Below are 18,102 nucleotides of genomic sequence, written 5' to 3'. Positions count from 1 at the left end.
AAATAATGAAGTCTCTGTATAATATACATATATTTTCCTCCATTTTTGCAGTATGTCCTTTCCTTTAAAAGTTCAAAGCGGCAATTGGAGAATTTTGGGGTAGTGAACATGAGAATAATCTTTTATTATTGATTCATAACTTCAGTGTGTTAGTTACCTGACCTTTTCCATTTTCTTCTATAGCTTATACGGCTTGATAGTCTCAGTGCCTACTGGAATGTTAACTGCGGCATGTCTTACCCGGGGTCAAGGGAACACATCTTGGTAATTTCAGTTCGTACCTTGGAGAACTAACCACACTCCCTAGATTTGTTTTACATAGTGGTCTTTAATGAGGACAGGATGTCAGTCTTTTGTTTAAGTTGTATGTAACTAAGTCAGAAGTGTGCAACACAGTTTTTGGAATCACTCTATCTTTAAAAAAAAGCACTTTTGATTTTGAAGATCTTTGTGAAATCATTCACTTGACAGTGAGATGAGAACCTATACTATCACATTAAAACTGTGTTTATGGTTTTTTACACTCTCATTTTGATGGCATTCTGGTTGCATTGTGGAGTTTCATATGAGAATGATTACTTGAAGAGTATTGTAAAGAAAGATGATACCTTTCAGATCTAAAAAATGTGTTCTTAGCAAATGTTTTAAGCATTTGTGATGATGCATTCTTGAATAGTGAATGATTGATTCAAAACTAAGCGTGCTAAGCCAGTCTTAGTCATGTTTATTTACTTAGACGAGAAAGGAAGAACAGTTTAATTTTCTGAATTGAATTAATTCCAAGATTCTATCTTTTATTTCTCAGAAAGATACTGTAACGTTAGGTTAATTTGCCTTTGTCTAGAAAGTGTTTGTGATCCTAATTCATGGATGTGTGTGTGTGTATATGTATATATATGTGTGTATATATGTATGTACACATATACACATTTTAAGTCAGAGGGGAACACAGTCTTAAAATGTTGTTTCCAGATATTTAGAATTTATAAAAATTATCTACTAAAGTAATAAAGAGATATATCTATAAATAGTGCTCAGTGTGTTTTTCTTATGGACTAATAATTATGAAGATGGGAATAAAGATATTGATTTAGGACCAGATTTGTGTGTGTGTTTGTGTGTGAATGGCTGAATATGTATGCATTTTCTTTTTCATTCTCACATAGTTCAAATTTTTTGTTTAGGGTCAGCTGAAAAGTGAAATTCTTACAAGTAGCAATATACCCCCAAACCATCAATACAGTAAGTAATGGTAAAAGTTTATTTCATGTTATAAGAAGCATGGAATTAAATACTTTATTTTAAAATACTTTTTCTGATAAAGTTATTTTGACAAAGAGAAAGTATTAATTTTATATGTTAGTTTTATGATATAGCATATTTGGTATATAATTTAGTATTTAGAAATAGATTATACCACTTACACCACTGCAGAGTGAGAAGGGCACTGTGGCTGTAGTTCACTCCCAACAGTTAACCCTCTTGACCTCCATGTTTTCTTCCTACCTTGTTATTGTCTACTTTGTTTTAGGAATTAGGTTTTCTTTTCTTTGTTTAATAGCAAAATCTCTGAGATCTTGATATTCAGGATCTGAGCATGTCACTATTGCAGTGTTAAGACTGACTAATCCAGAGATTTTTTTTTTTAATGAAGTATAGTTGATTTACAATATTATGTTAGTTTCAGGTGTACAGCATAGCGATTCTGTATTTTTACAGATTATACTCCATTATGGATTATTATAAGATACTGGGTATAATTCCCTGTGCTATACAGTAAATCCTTATTTCTTATCTATTTTATGTATAGCAGTTTGTATCTGTTAATCCCATAACCCTAATTTGTCCCTTCTCCTTCCCTCTCCTCTTTGGTAATCACAAGTTTGTTTTCTACATCTGTGAGTTGTTTCTCTTTTGCATATACATTCATTTGTATTATTTTTTAGATTCCACATATAAGTGATATCATATAACATTTGTCTTTCTCTGTCTTATTTTACTAAGCATAATATTCTCTAGGTTCATCCACATTGCTGTAAATGGCAGTATTTCATTCTTTTTTATGGCTGAGTAATATTCCATTGTATATATGTACCACATCTTAATCCATTCGTCTGTTGATGGGCACTTGGGTTGCTTCCATGTCTTGGCTATTGTAAATAGTGCTGCTGTTAACATTGGTGTGCATGTATCTTTTCAAATTAGTGTTTTTATTTTTTCAGGATATATACCCAGAAGTGGAATTGCTGGGTCATATGGTAGTTCTACTTTTGTTTTTTTGAGGAACCTCCATACTGTTTTCCATGGTGGCTGCACCAATTTACATATCCCACCGACAGTGCACAAGGGTTCCCCTCTCTTCACATCCTCTCCAGCATTTGTTATTTGCAGACTTTTTGATAGTAGCCATTCTCACAGGTGTGAGGGGGTACCTCATTGTTGTTTTGATTCATATTTCTCCAGAGATCTTTTTTAAGTAAGCTTTTCTATTTCTTGGCAGCCTCACCTTTACCTATTTTTAAATAGATCTCTAACAAAGCTGCCTCTGTATTTATTTATCCCATTCATTTTCTCCATTTCAGTTTTGTTCTAAAGGTGCTATTCTTTTGTTTTTATTTAGTGTACCTCTTTATGTTTGTTCTCAGCTTTCATGCCCATGTTCTTCTATATTCCATACTACTCTCAATCACTGTTGTTTTCTTCTTATTCTTTTATAGCTAATTGCCTTTATATGAGAGCTGGCACTTTCTCTTTATGTCCACTAACCTCTCTATTAAACGATTACAGAGTTTTCAGATACTATTAGTTTGTGAGAGCATTTAGTTTCCCTCATGAAAGAACTTGTTCAGAAAAATCTACAACTTTATTCTGAGACATGTTTCATTTATAAATAACCTCTAAATAAGTTAAAATTTTTATACAGTCTTACGTAAATTGTAAATACTATAAGATACCACAATTTATATAATTTTAATACTATTTGCAATTAAAATTTATTACATTACTTTGCTCTGTCATCTTCCCTAATACTCTTTTTCATACTACTTCTCAACTTCAAAAATATTGCCTTTAGTTGAGTCTAAGATTATATACGTAATGATCATTTTGAAAATTACAAAGTAGTAGGCAATTTTTTTCTAGGTAATATGAATTTCATTCATGATTCTGTTCCTAAATTCTGACTATGATTAAATAATATGGAAAGTAATCACATTTTGTTTCCTATCTTGTATTAGTATTTTTGGGGGGGGCCATGTCAGGCAATACTTTATAATTATTTTTTAAATTTTTATTGGAATATAGTTGATTTACAATGTTGTTAGTTTGTTAGTTTTAGGTGTACAGCAAAGTGAATCAGTTATACATATACACATATCCACTCTTTTTTAGATTCTTTTCCCATATAGGCCATTACAGAGTATTGAGTAGAGTTCCCTGTGCTATACAGTAGGTTCTTATTAGTGATCTATTTTATATATAGTAGTGTGTATATGTCAATCCCAATCTCCCAATTTACCCCTCCCCCTGTATTATTATTTTTAATGAATACTAAAATCATTAAATGTCTTGTAGCAAGGAAGGGAAACATAATTTTACACAGACTGTGAATAACCAAGATTAGATTGTCTATATTTTGTAACATTTCTTACTTAGAAGCATAGAGCACCAGTTTTCTCCTTGGAGATTCCACTTTTACCATTGAGTTTGACAGTTCGTATTATGCAGATAAGTAGATGCTTAAATAGCTTTTTGGTAGTGATTTTTTTACATTTTTTGATCATTTTTCTTTACTTTCAAAGTAACAGTCTTCTCATAATTATTTACAGTTGCTCATGTGTAAGGGCATGTAAACATATCTTACGTCTTCCCATGTTGTATAAGTTTTCCAGCCAGTATCAGCCTCTGCAAAACTCTACATGAATCCTTATGCAGAAACAGAGCTCAAAACACCTAAACTTGATTGGAACATAGAAGTACAAAATATTGCCATTGAATTGACCAAACCTCAGGTAAGATTCATTTGGGTATTTATAGCTTTGACTAACCTTGAATTTCAGTGGCTTTTGTCCTCTGTGATTATTCCTTCTCCAGTGCTCTGGTGGGTCTTTTGGTTTGTTATGTTGAGATTTGATATATCTCCTAAAAATAGATTATATGTGTATTTTTAAAAGAAAATAAATACCATATATAAGAAGTAGTTTTCCTTCATTTTATCTGATTTTTCCCTTATTGGTGGAGAATCTTACCAAATTATAATGAATGACATGATTCCCATTTAATTCCCAATTCTTGATGGAGGGTTTTAATAGTTTTTTTCTCCGTCAGATTTTAATAGCAGACACTCTTACATTAAATATTGTTCACTTAATTTTTAGAATAGCTATGTTGGCAGCTTTTTTTCCTTCACTTGTTTCTCAAGTTTGGTTATGTGCCTAAGGAGTTTGGATAAGACATCTGGAGAACTGGAAGTGAAAGGAGGATGGGGGATTTAGCTAATTGAGCTTTTAGCCCAGTGCAGTCCAGTACAAATATAATGCAAGTCATATGTGTAATTTTAAATTTTCTAGTAGCTACATTAGCAAAATAAGAAGAAAAGAGGAAAACAATTACTAAAATGAATAACATTTTATTTAACTTAACATACCCAAAATATTATCATTTCAACATGTAATCAAAATTAAAAATTGTTACAATATTTTATATTTTTATTTTTTTCTTAAGTCTTCAAAATCTGGGGTTTATTTTATACTTACAAATACATTTAAGTTCAGACTATCTGCATGTTAAGTACTGAATAGCCATGTGGTAACTCTTAGGTAGAGTTGCGTTAAGAGAAAATGGAGAAGATGCTGGACTTCCCCTTTCTTTATTTTACCTATAGTTGTGTGTGTGTGTGTGTGTGTTTCCCTCCATTTGAGCTGTTTACGAGATACACACAGAGTTGTTGTAATGGTGGTTAAGATGGGTGGTTAAATAGCTTTATCTTACTTTAGTTATGCAATAATTTTCTGGAGCAATTTGAAATTCAGCTTATAGATAGCCACTGCTTGAAATGATGGTCCAGAGGAAAATATGTAGTTTTAGGAATCAGCATGTTTCATGTTAGTAGTTACAGATACCATATTTCATTGGTTCTAAGATTTACATTTATTTCACACTTTAATATATTTGAAAATAGGATGTATATTATTATTGGTGGTATGACAGTTTAATTGGCAGTACTGTTTTCTTTTGTAGTAGAACTTAAAATTATCTTACAACTTATAATCATTGTTGTCTTAAATCTGATGAAATATATTATTGAATTATCAGACAACTATGATGTTCATTGTTCAGAGAATTTGAAGTCTCACTATACTGAAAATATAACAAAATTTGGTGTTTATTCATGTGTATGATGTAACAAACGTAACTTGGTTTTTGTTTTAATAGTACTTAAGTATGATTGACCTTTTGGAATCAGTGGATTATATGGTTAGAAATGCTCCTTACAGGAAATATAAGCCTTATTTACCACTTCATACCAATGGTCGACAATGGTAAGTTAGAATTTTTTAAAAAATGTTTTATGAGAACCATGTAATCATATAGTTAGGGACTCTCAGAGCTAAGAGACCTTTAAAGCCATGTAATGAAGCCACTTTATTTTTTTAGAGACATGAGAGGGATATCTTTTATATTATGTCCTTGTTACTTTTTTTTTTTTTTAATAAACACATTCTCTTGTACTCCTGCTCCTAGATTATTCCCAAATTCTTAACTCAGTATTCAAGACTTTCAACTTTTTTTTGATCTTATTGCCCTTCAGTAATGGATATGAACTCCAGTGTGGCAACCATATTGGGATACTATTAATTTCACACAACATGTCATTTTATGTCTTTATGATTTTGCTTTGGCATATCCTCTTCCTGGAGTGGTTTGCTCCATTCATAATCTATTTAAGTCAGAGAATTGAAGTACTGGGGAATTGAAATGTTATCGCTGAGCTTTTGTAGGAATACAGTTAATAAGAACAAGAAAAGTAACAGTGTAGCTCTAAAACGTCAAAGCTATTTTCCTGCTGTTTCTTAAACCTTCACATTCAAATGTGCATTAACAAAATTTGATTTGCAGGTGGAAATATGCAATTGATTCTGTTCTTGAAGTTCATATAAGAAGGTATACACGGATGTGGTCATGGAGTAACATAAAAAAACACAGGCAATTGCTCAAGAGTTATAAAAGTGCCTACAAAAATAAGCTAACCCAGACTAAAGTCCCAGAAGAAATACAGAAACAAATTCAGGTATATCTTGCATATATTGGTGAGAGCTATTATTTGTTAAATCATCCTTTAATGTTAATTTAATTTAATTTAAATTTAAATATAATTTTAGAAAGAACAGAACTGAGCTCTTTTTAAGAGAATTGTATGGAAAATGCAGAGTATTTTTCCCCCTGTTTTTTCCTTTGAAAAAAAGCTTCCTAATATCAGGGTACTTGTAAACTATTTGGAGAAATGTGTTTGGTTTTTATAATAATGTTTAGAAAATCAATATCAGAGCTGTTCAAATATGTGTTTAATATTAGCTAGATGTGTATTGTTAGTTTTGTTTGGCTTTTTTTTAAAGAGTTCAAAGTATTATTTGTAAAAAATAGTTCTTATGCTCAAGATAAGAGTCTTATTTACCCCCTTCTGAAATACAGAAAAACACTACACTGAATACATAATTTGCTTAATATCATCTGATCTTGATTATATCACTGTTTTTGCTACAAATTCATAACATAAAGAATTAATCGAATTGTTATTCTGAAATATATAATAATCACTAATATTATATATTAGGAAAAGCATCAAGTTTCTCAGTATCTTAGATCTGGTATTCTCATGTATAAAATGGAAACAGTATCTGTCTTACAGAGTTGTGAGAATTGCATGAAATAACACATAGAGCATGTGGCACACAGGTCACCCACTACATGTTACATAAATTCCCCAAGTTGGTTTCTGCTTTAGTGTACTTGATTTGAGGAATTTTACATTCTTAAATTTTGTGTTTTATTAAGGTGCCTTTAGTACAATGATTGTGAAATAACAGAGAAAAGGGGGAGTCAGAAGTAACAACCATAAGGCTAATACCTAAAACAGGTCCCCCTCCTAAATATTTTTGTTTCCATTTGCATGTATGGCTATCTCTGTATTACAGTGGTCTCATTAAAATTCTTATTTTCATATTGTATTTAACAAGCATTTACTTTCTTGAAAAACTGTTTCTCACATTGCAAAAAATAAAAATGTAAAAGCCAAGTGTACATTCAAATTTATACTTATACTTTCAATAGATCACAAATACTGTTTGTTCATGGACTAGAATAAGCCTAGAAATCATAGAAGAAAAGAATTTTTTTAATCTAATGACCATTTTCTTTGTTTACAAGTGTCTCTTTGTTTTTTAGGATTTGGAGAGGCCACTAGATGTTTTTAACATAATTTTAGCAAGGCAACAAGCACAAGTTGAGGTAATCTTTTCTTTTTTTTTTCTTCATGATATATTTTTTTTTTTTAAACGAGTATATTTGCTTTACAGTGTTGGGTTAATTTCTGCTGTACAACGAAGTGAATCAGCTATATGTATACATACATCCCCTCCCTCTTGGACCTCCCTCCCATCCCCCCATCCCACCCATCTAGGTCACCACAGAGCACTGAGCTGAGCTCCCTGTGCTATACAACAGGTTCCCACTATCTATCTATTTTACACATGGTAGTGTATATATGTCAGTCATTTTTATTAGCTGATTTTATGTTTTAAACATGTTAATACTACTCCTTTAAACCTGGGATCAAGAAATTTAAGTTTCATGGGAAGTTGTTTAGATTTACTCACGTAAGAATAAAGGTTGAGTTTTCATGTCTTAATTTAGTCTCAGGAGAAAATTAATTGGAATATTGGAGGAAAAAACCCCACTAATATGAAGGGGCAAATTTTCTAATTTTATAACTAAAAATGTGCTAACCCCCCAAAAGAAAGTAAGTAAAAGTCATCCATAATCCTAGCAATACAGAATGCTGGTGTTAACATTTTGATATGTAGGCTTCTAGTTTTTCTCTCATGCATATGTACCTAGTTATTTATACTTTGTATTCCCCATTTCTTTCCTTTTATTTCCTCTTCCCTCCCTTCCTTCCTCCTTTCTTTAACCCATTTTCTTTTCTTCCCTCCTTCCCTCCTTCTCTTCCTCTTCTCTTCCTTTCTTTTTTTTCTAAAATTGGACTCAATCTGTTTGTAATGTTTTGTAATTGCTGACTTACCCCACTTGGTACCTTGTCCTCATTGTTCCATGTCATTTCTATTATTCTGTAACATGACTTTTTTGGTAAACAAAAAAATAAATTATAAGTGCAATAAACTCATTATAGAAAAGTTAGAAAATAAAGATCCACAAAAAAAGAAAATAGAAATACCCATTATCTCACACACTAAAGATAACTACTGTTAATACCTTTTTGTGTATTCTTCCAGGCTTTTTTATAGTCGTAGATCTTTATACACATACTCATTTTTTTAAATGGGATTAAAGCATATGCACTTGTTCATTCATATACTTAGTAAATGCTCATTGAGTGCCTGTTGTACTAGCATAATAGTCAAGAGTGTAGACTTGGGAGTCAGATGGTCTGGATTCTAATCCCAGCTTTGCTGTCTGCTTCTTGTTTGACCTTGGGTTGACTATTTAACCTGCCTGTGCCTCAGTTTCCTCATTTGTAAAACAATATTAATTCACAGTACCTACATCATAGGGTTATTGTGTGGAGTACCTGATAAACTACATAAACCACTTAGACTATTATGTGCCTGGCACAATTCTATGTGCATATTATGTACATCTCATCACCCTTGCCGTATTCTGTTTGTTAGAAACAAGTCACAGGTCATGCCCACACTCAAGGGAAGGGGACTGTCCAAGGGTAAGGACACCAGGAGGGAGAAGTTTTAGGGCAGGTGGGGGATGAGTACAACATGTGAAAAAAAAAAGTGAGGAACTCACTATTGAGAAGGTCACTTCTCCAACTGTTGACTTCCCTCCACCATCTGCCTACTTTGCTAACTTTTCAGAGTCTGTGGTAGATGCTTTTTATGTTTTGTGCAGAATTTTTTGTTGTAATAAGCTATGAAGGATGTGTTGTAGAGGGCTTAGGCCATCATGGAACTGAAAGTTCATCATTGGATTTAGCCGTAAAGAAATCATTTGAAGAACAAGTTTTATAGAATAGTATGGGTAGAAATTTGATAGGAATGAGAGGGAGTGGAAGATGAGGAATTGGAGAGACTAAGTACAGACAGTTATGATACTTCACTGTAAGTGGAAAGCAAGATAAAGGGAGTGGCAACTCGTGGGGATTGTGGAGTCAAGAAAAGGTTTTGTAAGTTGCTTTTCTTTCTTTAAAAAAAAGTTACAGTGTTCTGTTTTATATAGTATTCCATAGAATTGTTTATCCAACATAATTTTAAATAACTGACTAGTATTCAGTTCTGTTCGTATACCAGAATTTGCTTACTATTTCCCACTGGTTATATTTGATTATAAATGACACTACAGTGAGGAGCCTTGTCTTTACATTTTCTCAAGCGTCTCTTATTTTCTTAAGGACAAATTCCCCAAGGTGGGGCAGAGAGTGTGAATATTTTAAAAGGTATTTGCTACTACTGTGGATTTGTTCCTGTGAATTAGAGAAACATTTTGCCAGAAGAAACAGATAATTCTAATCCTCCCTAAATTAAGTTGCTTCAGTTTAATTGGGTGTTCTTAATACTACTTATCAGTTGCTTCAAAATTGAAGGAAGAAGATAAATTATTGGATGCTGTGGCTAAAGAAGGATGGGGTGTAGATGAAGAGAAGGCAATTAGATTCATCCAAGATTGATGTTTTTTCATTATAGTGGAAAATCTGCAGGGCCAGAGAGTTTAAAATGTAGGCAGAGGATTGGATGAAGTTATTTACCTTGGCCTCTTAGCTGGACAGGGAAGGGAAGTGAAGGCAACAGAGGTGGTATTGAGGAAAAAGTGAAAGGGTTCTGCATACTTCTTCATATTAAATTTTATACACATTTTAAAATTTATGGTCTCATAGATATATTTTACTGTGAAAAGTAAAAACGCGTACTAATCTTCTATGCTAGGAGAATAAAGAAGTTAAATGTTATTTCATATAAAATATAAACAAATCAGCTATATATTTTTTTACCCATTACATTTCTGACTGCTGAAAATGGATTAAGCTTGACAAAAGATAGTTAGAGCTGAGATATAACTGGGACCATCAGTGATTTTGTGGGCAGATATAGACCTATTCCCCGATTATTTGTTTAATGTCTACTTGTCGAAGATAACTTATTTAACTTAGTTTATACTGAGTTGTTAACCAAACTTATTCTCTTTACTATAGAATTCAGCTCTTTAACTTGTCTTTTGGATTATTTCACTTTTTGGTACACACAGAAGCTTGCAGTATGTTACCAATTCACTACCAATTTAAAATATTTTAAAGTTAAAGTGGGAAAATTATTTACTTATTCAGGAAATGAGAATATGGAGTCTAAATTACTTAAGCCCTATATTCTTTTTATCCTTTTGTTTTCCACTTTTGAGTTATTCGTCTGTATTTTATTGAAAAGTGGGTAAAGACAAGGAGCAGCAGATAATCAAGCCAGGATTTGTTGAGAAACAGGATGAAAAGAGATTTGAGGACTTTATAATTTTATTTATATTCTGTCCCCCAAACATGTTCATAGTTAGCAAGTCAACAATGTATGTGAATTATGAAATAGGATTGTTAAATTTTATTTTTGAGTGTGGAAGTATCTTCCTTTTAGGGAACTTTTCATTTTAAAAATCTGTCATAGTAGCTCCTTACCTTATAAATTTGGAAGACATATTGCTCAGAAGAATTTTACTTGAAACATTAACTTACTCACAAAATGCAACTTCGTCAGAAAGCTATCAGTAGGTGTGACAAGTATATAAATTAATAGACTACATTAACCAAATAATGTTGAGAATCGTTTCAGAAGGAACTAGCTTTATTTACTGCTTTTAACTTAATTTAATGTTAAAAAAATTAACCATTGTTCTTACCTGGCTACACCTGAAAGTGAAGAGGGCATTTATTCTTTAATTCAATTTTTTGATTTTTATTTTTTAGGTGATTCGATCTGGGCAAAAATTAAGGAAAAAGTCTACTGACAGAGGCGAGAAGCGTGGAGGCTGGTTTAGTGGGTTTTGGGGTAAGAAGGAATCTAAGAAAAAAGATGAAGAATCTTTGATTCCTGAAAGTAAGTTCCAAGTCAGATAGTTTATTGTACACTGATAAGGAAAAAATATATAAATTATGTTTTAGCCAGTTAGTTGAATTTTATTTTATAATGTTTTTGAAATAAAAGCTTAGTATAGTAAACATATAAACGAATACATCAGGATGGAACATTCCCATGTTTATTTAACTAAAATAAAACTTTGAATTTTTGAGAAAAGTTATTTGTGTGAAATTTTAAAACTTGAAATTCAGAAATCTCACAGGTAGCATTCCTTATTGTTACTTTTTTACATGGATATTTAATTAGATGTTTCACTTAATTTTTAATATACTTAGGGAATTATAAAATTGTTATGTGACAGCTGAATTCCCTTAATGGTGTCTCTTTGCGTTTTCTTGACCTAAACAAGCAAATACATGATGTTTAACAAGTCAAAATAGTATATTAGAGGAAATTACTTTGCTGCTTTTGCTTTAGCATTTGTGTCTATTGATTTTAGGCCACTCGTTAGTTTGGTTTGATTTTTTTTATTGTATCTGTAAGACTGAAGCAATTGATTTCTTAAAATATTATCTTTTTGTAGCTATTGATGACCTTATGACACCAGAGGAAAAGGATAAGCTCTTCATGGCTATTGGTTATAGTGAGAGCACCCACAACCTAACTTTACCCAAGCAGGTAATTATTTAGGTGGTTTCATTTTTCTGTGTTATCTTGAATTGGGTTAAACAAGTTATTGATTTTTAAAGTAACTAATAAAAATACGTTACAGTTTGTTTCTGCTTTACTTTTTGTTAAATGTTTCAGTCAGACCTTACCAATTAAAACTGTCTCCAACTTTAGATTTAGTTGCTTTAATGAATGTGAGAATAACCTGATAAAAAGTACTTATTATAGAGGTAAATTAAGTCTTTTAAAAATTTTATCTTAAAAAATCTGTGTGTGTGAAATGTAAGTCATGTATAAAAGAGTCATCAAAACCAAAATGTATTGCTCATTTGATTTGTCATAAAGAACAGCTGTGTAATTACTATTGGTTAAATTATGGACTGTGCAATAGATAGGGCATTATTGTGAGATCTGTCTCTGTTCTTTCATTGTGTGTATTTTGCTCACTTTCATTGTTGTGTAGGTATTTTCATTTGAAAATACCACAACTTATTTATTCATACTTTTGTTTTTGGGCATTTGGGTTGTCTTTGTTTTTTGGTTGTTATGCTACTATTAACTTCTTGTAAATGTCTTTTAGTGGGCATATGAGATTTTCTGCTCAGTATATCCTTAGGAGTAGAATTGGTGTATCATAGGATATGAGTATGTTTAACTTTAATAGATTCTGCTAAATACTTTTCCAATGTGAAAAACATTTCCATCAGTGGTGTATGAAGATTCTTATTGTTCCACATCTTTACCAGCTCTTACCATCAGTCTTTTAAATTTATCCATTCTAAATGGTGAGTATGTAGTATTACATTGTGGTTTTAATTTGTGTTTTCTGGATGACTGAAGAGGTTTTTCACTTTCTTGTACTGTTGTAGGCCTGATAGATATCCTCTTTTGTGAAGTAGCTTTTGAGTCTCTTGTTCATTATTGGGTTGTCTTTTCCTTATTGGTTTGTAGGAGTCTTTTATGTATTTGTTAAGTTACATTACATCCCTAGAAATTAGTCATTTTATAACTGGAAGTTTGTACCTTTGACTACCTTCACCAATTTCCCCCATACCCTGCTCCCAGTTCCTGGCAACCACCAGTCTATTCTCTGGTCTTTTTAGATTCCACATATAAGTGAGACCATACAGTATTTGTCTTTCTCTGTTCGACTTACTTTACTGAGCATAATGTCCTCAAGCTACATCCATGTTGTTGCAGGATTTCCTTCCTTTTTTACGGCTAAATAATATTCCATTGTGTATATCCACACCACATTTTCTTTATTTTTCCATCAGTCAGTGGACACCTAGGTTGTTATAATGTCTTGGCTGTTGTGAATAATGCTTCGGTGAACATGGGAGTGCACATATCTCTTTGAGATATTGATTTCATTTCCTTCAGATAAATATCCAGAAGTGGAATTGCTGGATCATAAGGTACTTCTCTATTTAGTTTTTTGAGGAGCCTCCTCTCTGGTTCTTATAGTGACTATACCAATTTACATTCCCACCCACAGTGTACAAGCATAGGAATATAAATTGGTACAGAATGATAGCCATTCTAACAGGTGTGAGGTGATATCTCATTGTGGTTTCTTATTTTTTTTTTTTCTAAAGAACATTGGCAAATGTATTTCCCTCCATATGAAGTTATTAATGTTTTTTAATTGAAGTATAGTTGATTTACAATATTATATTAGTTTCAGGTGTACATCATTAGTGATTCAGTATTTTTATAGATTATGCTCCATTTAAAGTTCTTACAAAATAATGACTATATTTCCCTATGATGTACAATATATCCTTGTTGCTTATTATTTTATATATAATAGTTTGTACCTTTTAATTTCCAAACACCTTTTGTGCCCATCCCCCTTTCCCTTGCCCATCTGGTAACCACTAGTTTGTTCTCTATATCTGTTGATGGACATTTAGGTTGCTTCCATATCTTAGCTATTGTATGTAATACTGCTGTGAACATTGGGGTGCATGTATCTTTTTGAATTAGTGTTTTCGTTTTCTTCAGATACACACCCAGGAGTGGAATTGCTGGATCATATGACAGTTCTACTTTCAGTTTTCTGAGGAACAGCTATACTGTTTTCCATAGTGGCTGCACCAATTTACATTACCACCAATAGTGTAGGAGGGTTCCCTTTTCTCCACACCCTCTTCAACATTTGTTTGTTATTTGTGGACTTTTTGATAATAACCATTTTGACAGGCGTGAGGTGATATCTCATTTCAGTTTTGACTTGCATTTCTCTGATGATTAGGCATGTTGAACTTTTTTTCATGTGTCTTTTGGCCATCTCTGTATCTTCAGTGAAAAAAATGTCTACTCAGGTGTTCTTCCCATTTTTAAAAATCAGGTTAGTTGTCTTTTGATACTGAGTTGTATGAGTTGTTTATATATTTTGGATATTAATCCCTTATTGGTAGTATCACCTGAAAATATTTTCCCTTACATGGTGGGTTGCCTTTCCATTTTGTCAGTGGTTTCCTTTGCTGTGCAAAAGCTTTTAAGTTTAATAGGGCCTGTTTATTTATTTTTGCTTCTGTTTCTTTTGCCTTAGGAGACAGATCAAAAAAATGTTGCTGCAATTTGTGTCAGAGAATATTCTGCCTGTGTTCCCTTCTGTGAGTTTTATGGTTTCAGGTCTTACATTTAGGTCTTCGGTCCATTTTGAGTTTATTTTTGTATGTGGGGTGAGGAAATGTTCTAATTTCATTCTTTTACATGTACTGTCCAGTTTTCCCAGCATCACTTATTGAAGAGATTGTCTTTTCTCTATTGTATATTCTTCCCTCTTTTGTCATAGATTAATTGACCGTAAGTGTGTGGGTTTATTTCTGGGCTCTCTATTCTGTTCTGTTGATCTCTGTGTCTGTTTTTATGCAGGTACCATACCGTTTTGATTACTGTAGCTTTGTAGTATACTCTGAAATCAGGTAGCGTGATACCTCTAGCTTTGTTCTTTTTTCTCAAAATTACTTTGGTAATTCGGAGTCTTTTATGGTTCCATATAAATTTTAGAATTATTTGTTTTAGATCTGTGAAAAATATCATGGGTACTTTGATAGGGGTGACATTAAATCGGTAGATTGCTTTGGGTAGTATGGCCATTTTAACAATATTAATTCTTCCAACTTAAGAACATGGGTTATCTTTTCATTTCTTTGTATCATCTTCAATTTCCATTATCAGCATTTTATAATTTTCAGAGTATAGGTCTTTCACCTTCTTGGTTAAGTTTATTCCTAAGCTTTTTTATTCTTTTTGATTTGATTCTAAATGTGATTGTTACCTTGCATTCTGTTCCTGATCATTCATTACTAGTGTATAAAAAAGCAACAGATTTCTGTTGATTAATTGTCTATCCTGCAACTTTACTGAATTCATTTATTAGTTCTAAGAGTTTTTAGGCAGAGTCTTTAGGCTTTTCTATATATAGTGTAATGTCATCTGAAAACAGTGATAGTTTTACTTCTTCCCTTCCAATTTAGATACCTTTTATTTCTTTTTCTCGTCTGATGGCTGTGGTTAGGACTCCCAATGGTATGTTAAATAGAAGTGGTGAGAGTGGGCATTCTTGTCTTGTTCCTGATTTTAGAGGAAAAGCTTTTAGCTTTTTGGCATTGAGTATGATGTTAGCTGTGGGTTTATCATAAATGCTCTTTATTATGTTAAGCTATGTTCCGACTGTACCAACTGTGATGAGAGTTTTGTCATGAATGGATGTTGAATTTTGTCAAATGCTTTTTCTTCACCTACTGAGATGATCATGTGTTTCTTATCCTTCCTTTTGTTAATGTGGTGTATCATATTGATTGATTTGTGAATATTGAACCATCCTTACATCCTTGGAATAAATCCTACGTGATCATGGTGTATGATTTTTTTTATATATTGTTGAATTCAGTTTGCTAATATATTGTTGAGGACTTTTGCAACAATATTCATCAGAGATATTGGCCTGTAGTTTTCTTTTTTGTAGTGTCTTTGGTTTTGGTATCAGGGTATTGGTGGCCTCAGAGAATGAATTTGGGAGTGTTCCTTCCTCTTCAGTTTTTTGGAATAGTTTGAGACGGATAGGTAATAACTCTTCTTTATATGTTTAGTAGAATTTCGCTATGAAGCTGTTTGGTTCTGTACTTTTGTTTGCTGGGAAATTTCTGATTAACCCAATTTTACTACTAATGGTCAGTCTGTTCAGATTGTCTGTTTCTTCTTGATTTAGTCTTGGAAGGTTGTATATTTCTAGAAATTTGTCAATTTCTTCTAAAAAAGTTGTCCAATTTGTTGGCATATAACTGTTCATAGTATTCTCTTATGCTTTTTGCATTTCTGTGATAATGGTTGTTATTTCTCCTCTTCCATTTCTTGTTTTGTTTGTGTGGGTTCTCTCTTTTCACCTTGGTGAGCCTAGTTATTGGTCTCTATTTTATTTATTTCCTCTCTGATCTTTATTATTTTCTTCCTTCTGCTGACTTTGGTCTTTGTGTCTTCTTTTTCTTATTACTTTAGATGGTAAGTTTGGTCGTTTATTTGAGATTTTTCTTATTTCTTAAGGTAGGCCTGTATTGATATAAAGTTCTTTCTCAGAACTGCTTTCACTGCATGCCATAGATTTTGGAAAGTTGTGTTTCCATTTTTGTTCATCTGGAGATATTTTATCATTTCCTCTTTGATTTCTTCATTGACTTTTTGGTTTTTTAATAGCATATTGTTTAGGCTCCATGTGTTCATGCTTGTCCCTCTTTGCTTCCTGTAGTTGATTTCTAGTTTCATACCACTGTGGTTGGAAGAATTGCTTGATATGATTTCTATCCTCTTAAATTTGTTGAGACTTGTTTTGTGGGCTAGCATATGATATATCATGGAGAACATTCCATGTGCATTTGAAAACAATGTGTATTTTTCTGTTTTTGGATGGAATGTCCTATAGATATCTATTAAGTCCATCTGGTCTTTTGTGTCATTTAAGACCACTGTTTCCTCATTGATTTTCTGTCTAGATGATCTGTCCATTGATGTAAGTGGAGTGTTAAAGTCCCCTACTATTATTGTATTATTGTCAGTTTCTCCCTTTATGTCTGTTAGTATTTGCTTTATATATCTCAGTGCTCCTGTATTTGGTGTATATATGTTAATGAGTGTTATATTCTATTTTTATATTGATCTCTTTTTCATTATATAATGCCTTTCTTCGTCTTTTTTAAATAGACTTTGTTTCAAAGTCTGTTTTTTCTGATATGAGTATTGCTCCCCTCAATATCTTGTCATTTCCATTTGTGTGAAATATCTTTTACCATCCTCTCACTTTCAGTCTGTGTGTGTCTTTAGCTCTGAAGTGAGTTTCTTGTAAGCAGCATAAAGATGGATCTTGTTTTCTTATCCAACCAGCCATCCTTTGTCTTTGATTGGAGCATTTAATCTGTTAACATTTAAAGTAATTATTGATAGGTGTGTACTTATTGCCTTTTTGTTACTTGTTTTCCAGTGTTTTTGTAGTTCTTCCCTGTTCTTCTTCTTTTAGTTTCTTCCCTTTTGGTTTGATGATCTTCTTTAGTGCTATGCTTGTGTTCTTACTCTGTATTTTTTGTATATCTATTGTAGGTTTTTGATTTATGGTTACCGCAAGGTTCACGTATGTTGACCTATAACTATACTTGCTTGTTCTAAATAGGAAGTCATTTAAGCTCAAGCACATTCTAAGTGATCTACATTTTTTTCTCCCCTCCTTCACATTTTGATGTCACACACATTTGATGTCATATTTTACATCTTCATGTTTATCCCTTTACTGATTGTTATAGTTATAGTTGATTTTATAATTTTGTTCTTTTCGTCTCCATGATAGCTTAATTGATTGATTCTCAGACTTTACTATGTATTTGCCTTTACTAGTGGACTTCCCTTCCTACCTGATTCTATGTGGGTCTTTCTTACAGCCTTGGTTTTGCAGGAGTCTTTTTGCCAGTCTGGAGTTAGTTTTCTATGAGAATTGTTTACATGTAGACATATTTTGATGTGTTCATGTTGAGTAGTTGAGTTCATTTCACATCCTCCTACTGTGCCATCTTGATCTTCTCCCTCATTGTGGTTTTGAATTGCATTTCCCTGATGATTAGTGATGTTGAGCATC

The 18,102-nt window shown here is 32.4% G+C and overlaps 1 protein-coding gene across 6 annotated transcripts in view; it reads left to right on the top strand.

Annotated features, from left to right (window-relative positions):
* VPS13C (vacuolar protein sorting 13 homolog C) overlaps positions 1–18,102 on the top strand; it is a 182,797-nt gene that overhangs the window by 44,663 nt on the left and 120,032 nt on the right. For all 6 annotated transcript variants that reach the window (XM_082387988.1, XM_082387985.1, XM_082387984.1 and 3 more), the window contains 8 exons: positions 184–264; positions 1,185–1,242; positions 3,883–4,010; positions 5,434–5,540; positions 6,118–6,289; positions 7,444–7,506; positions 11,192–11,321; positions 11,887–11,981. In XM_082387988.1, the coding sequence (XP_082244114.1) occupies positions 184–264; positions 1,185–1,242; positions 3,883–4,010; positions 5,434–5,540; positions 6,118–6,289; positions 7,444–7,506; positions 11,192–11,321; positions 11,887–11,981 (834 nt within the window). The remainder of the gene's footprint in view (positions 1–183; positions 265–1,184; positions 1,243–3,882; positions 4,011–5,433; positions 5,541–6,117; positions 6,290–7,443; positions 7,507–11,191; positions 11,322–11,886; positions 11,982–18,102) is intronic.

The sequence above is a fragment of the Balaenoptera borealis genome (genome assembly GCF_965194805.1).
Source record: "Balaenoptera borealis genome assembly, chromosome: 3".
Classification (NCBI taxonomy): Eukaryota; Metazoa; Chordata; class Mammalia; order Artiodactyla; family Balaenopteridae; genus Balaenoptera; species Balaenoptera borealis.
The sequence above is the reverse complement of the archived record's forward strand: the minus strand, read 5'-3'. Positions and strand labels throughout refer to the sequence as shown.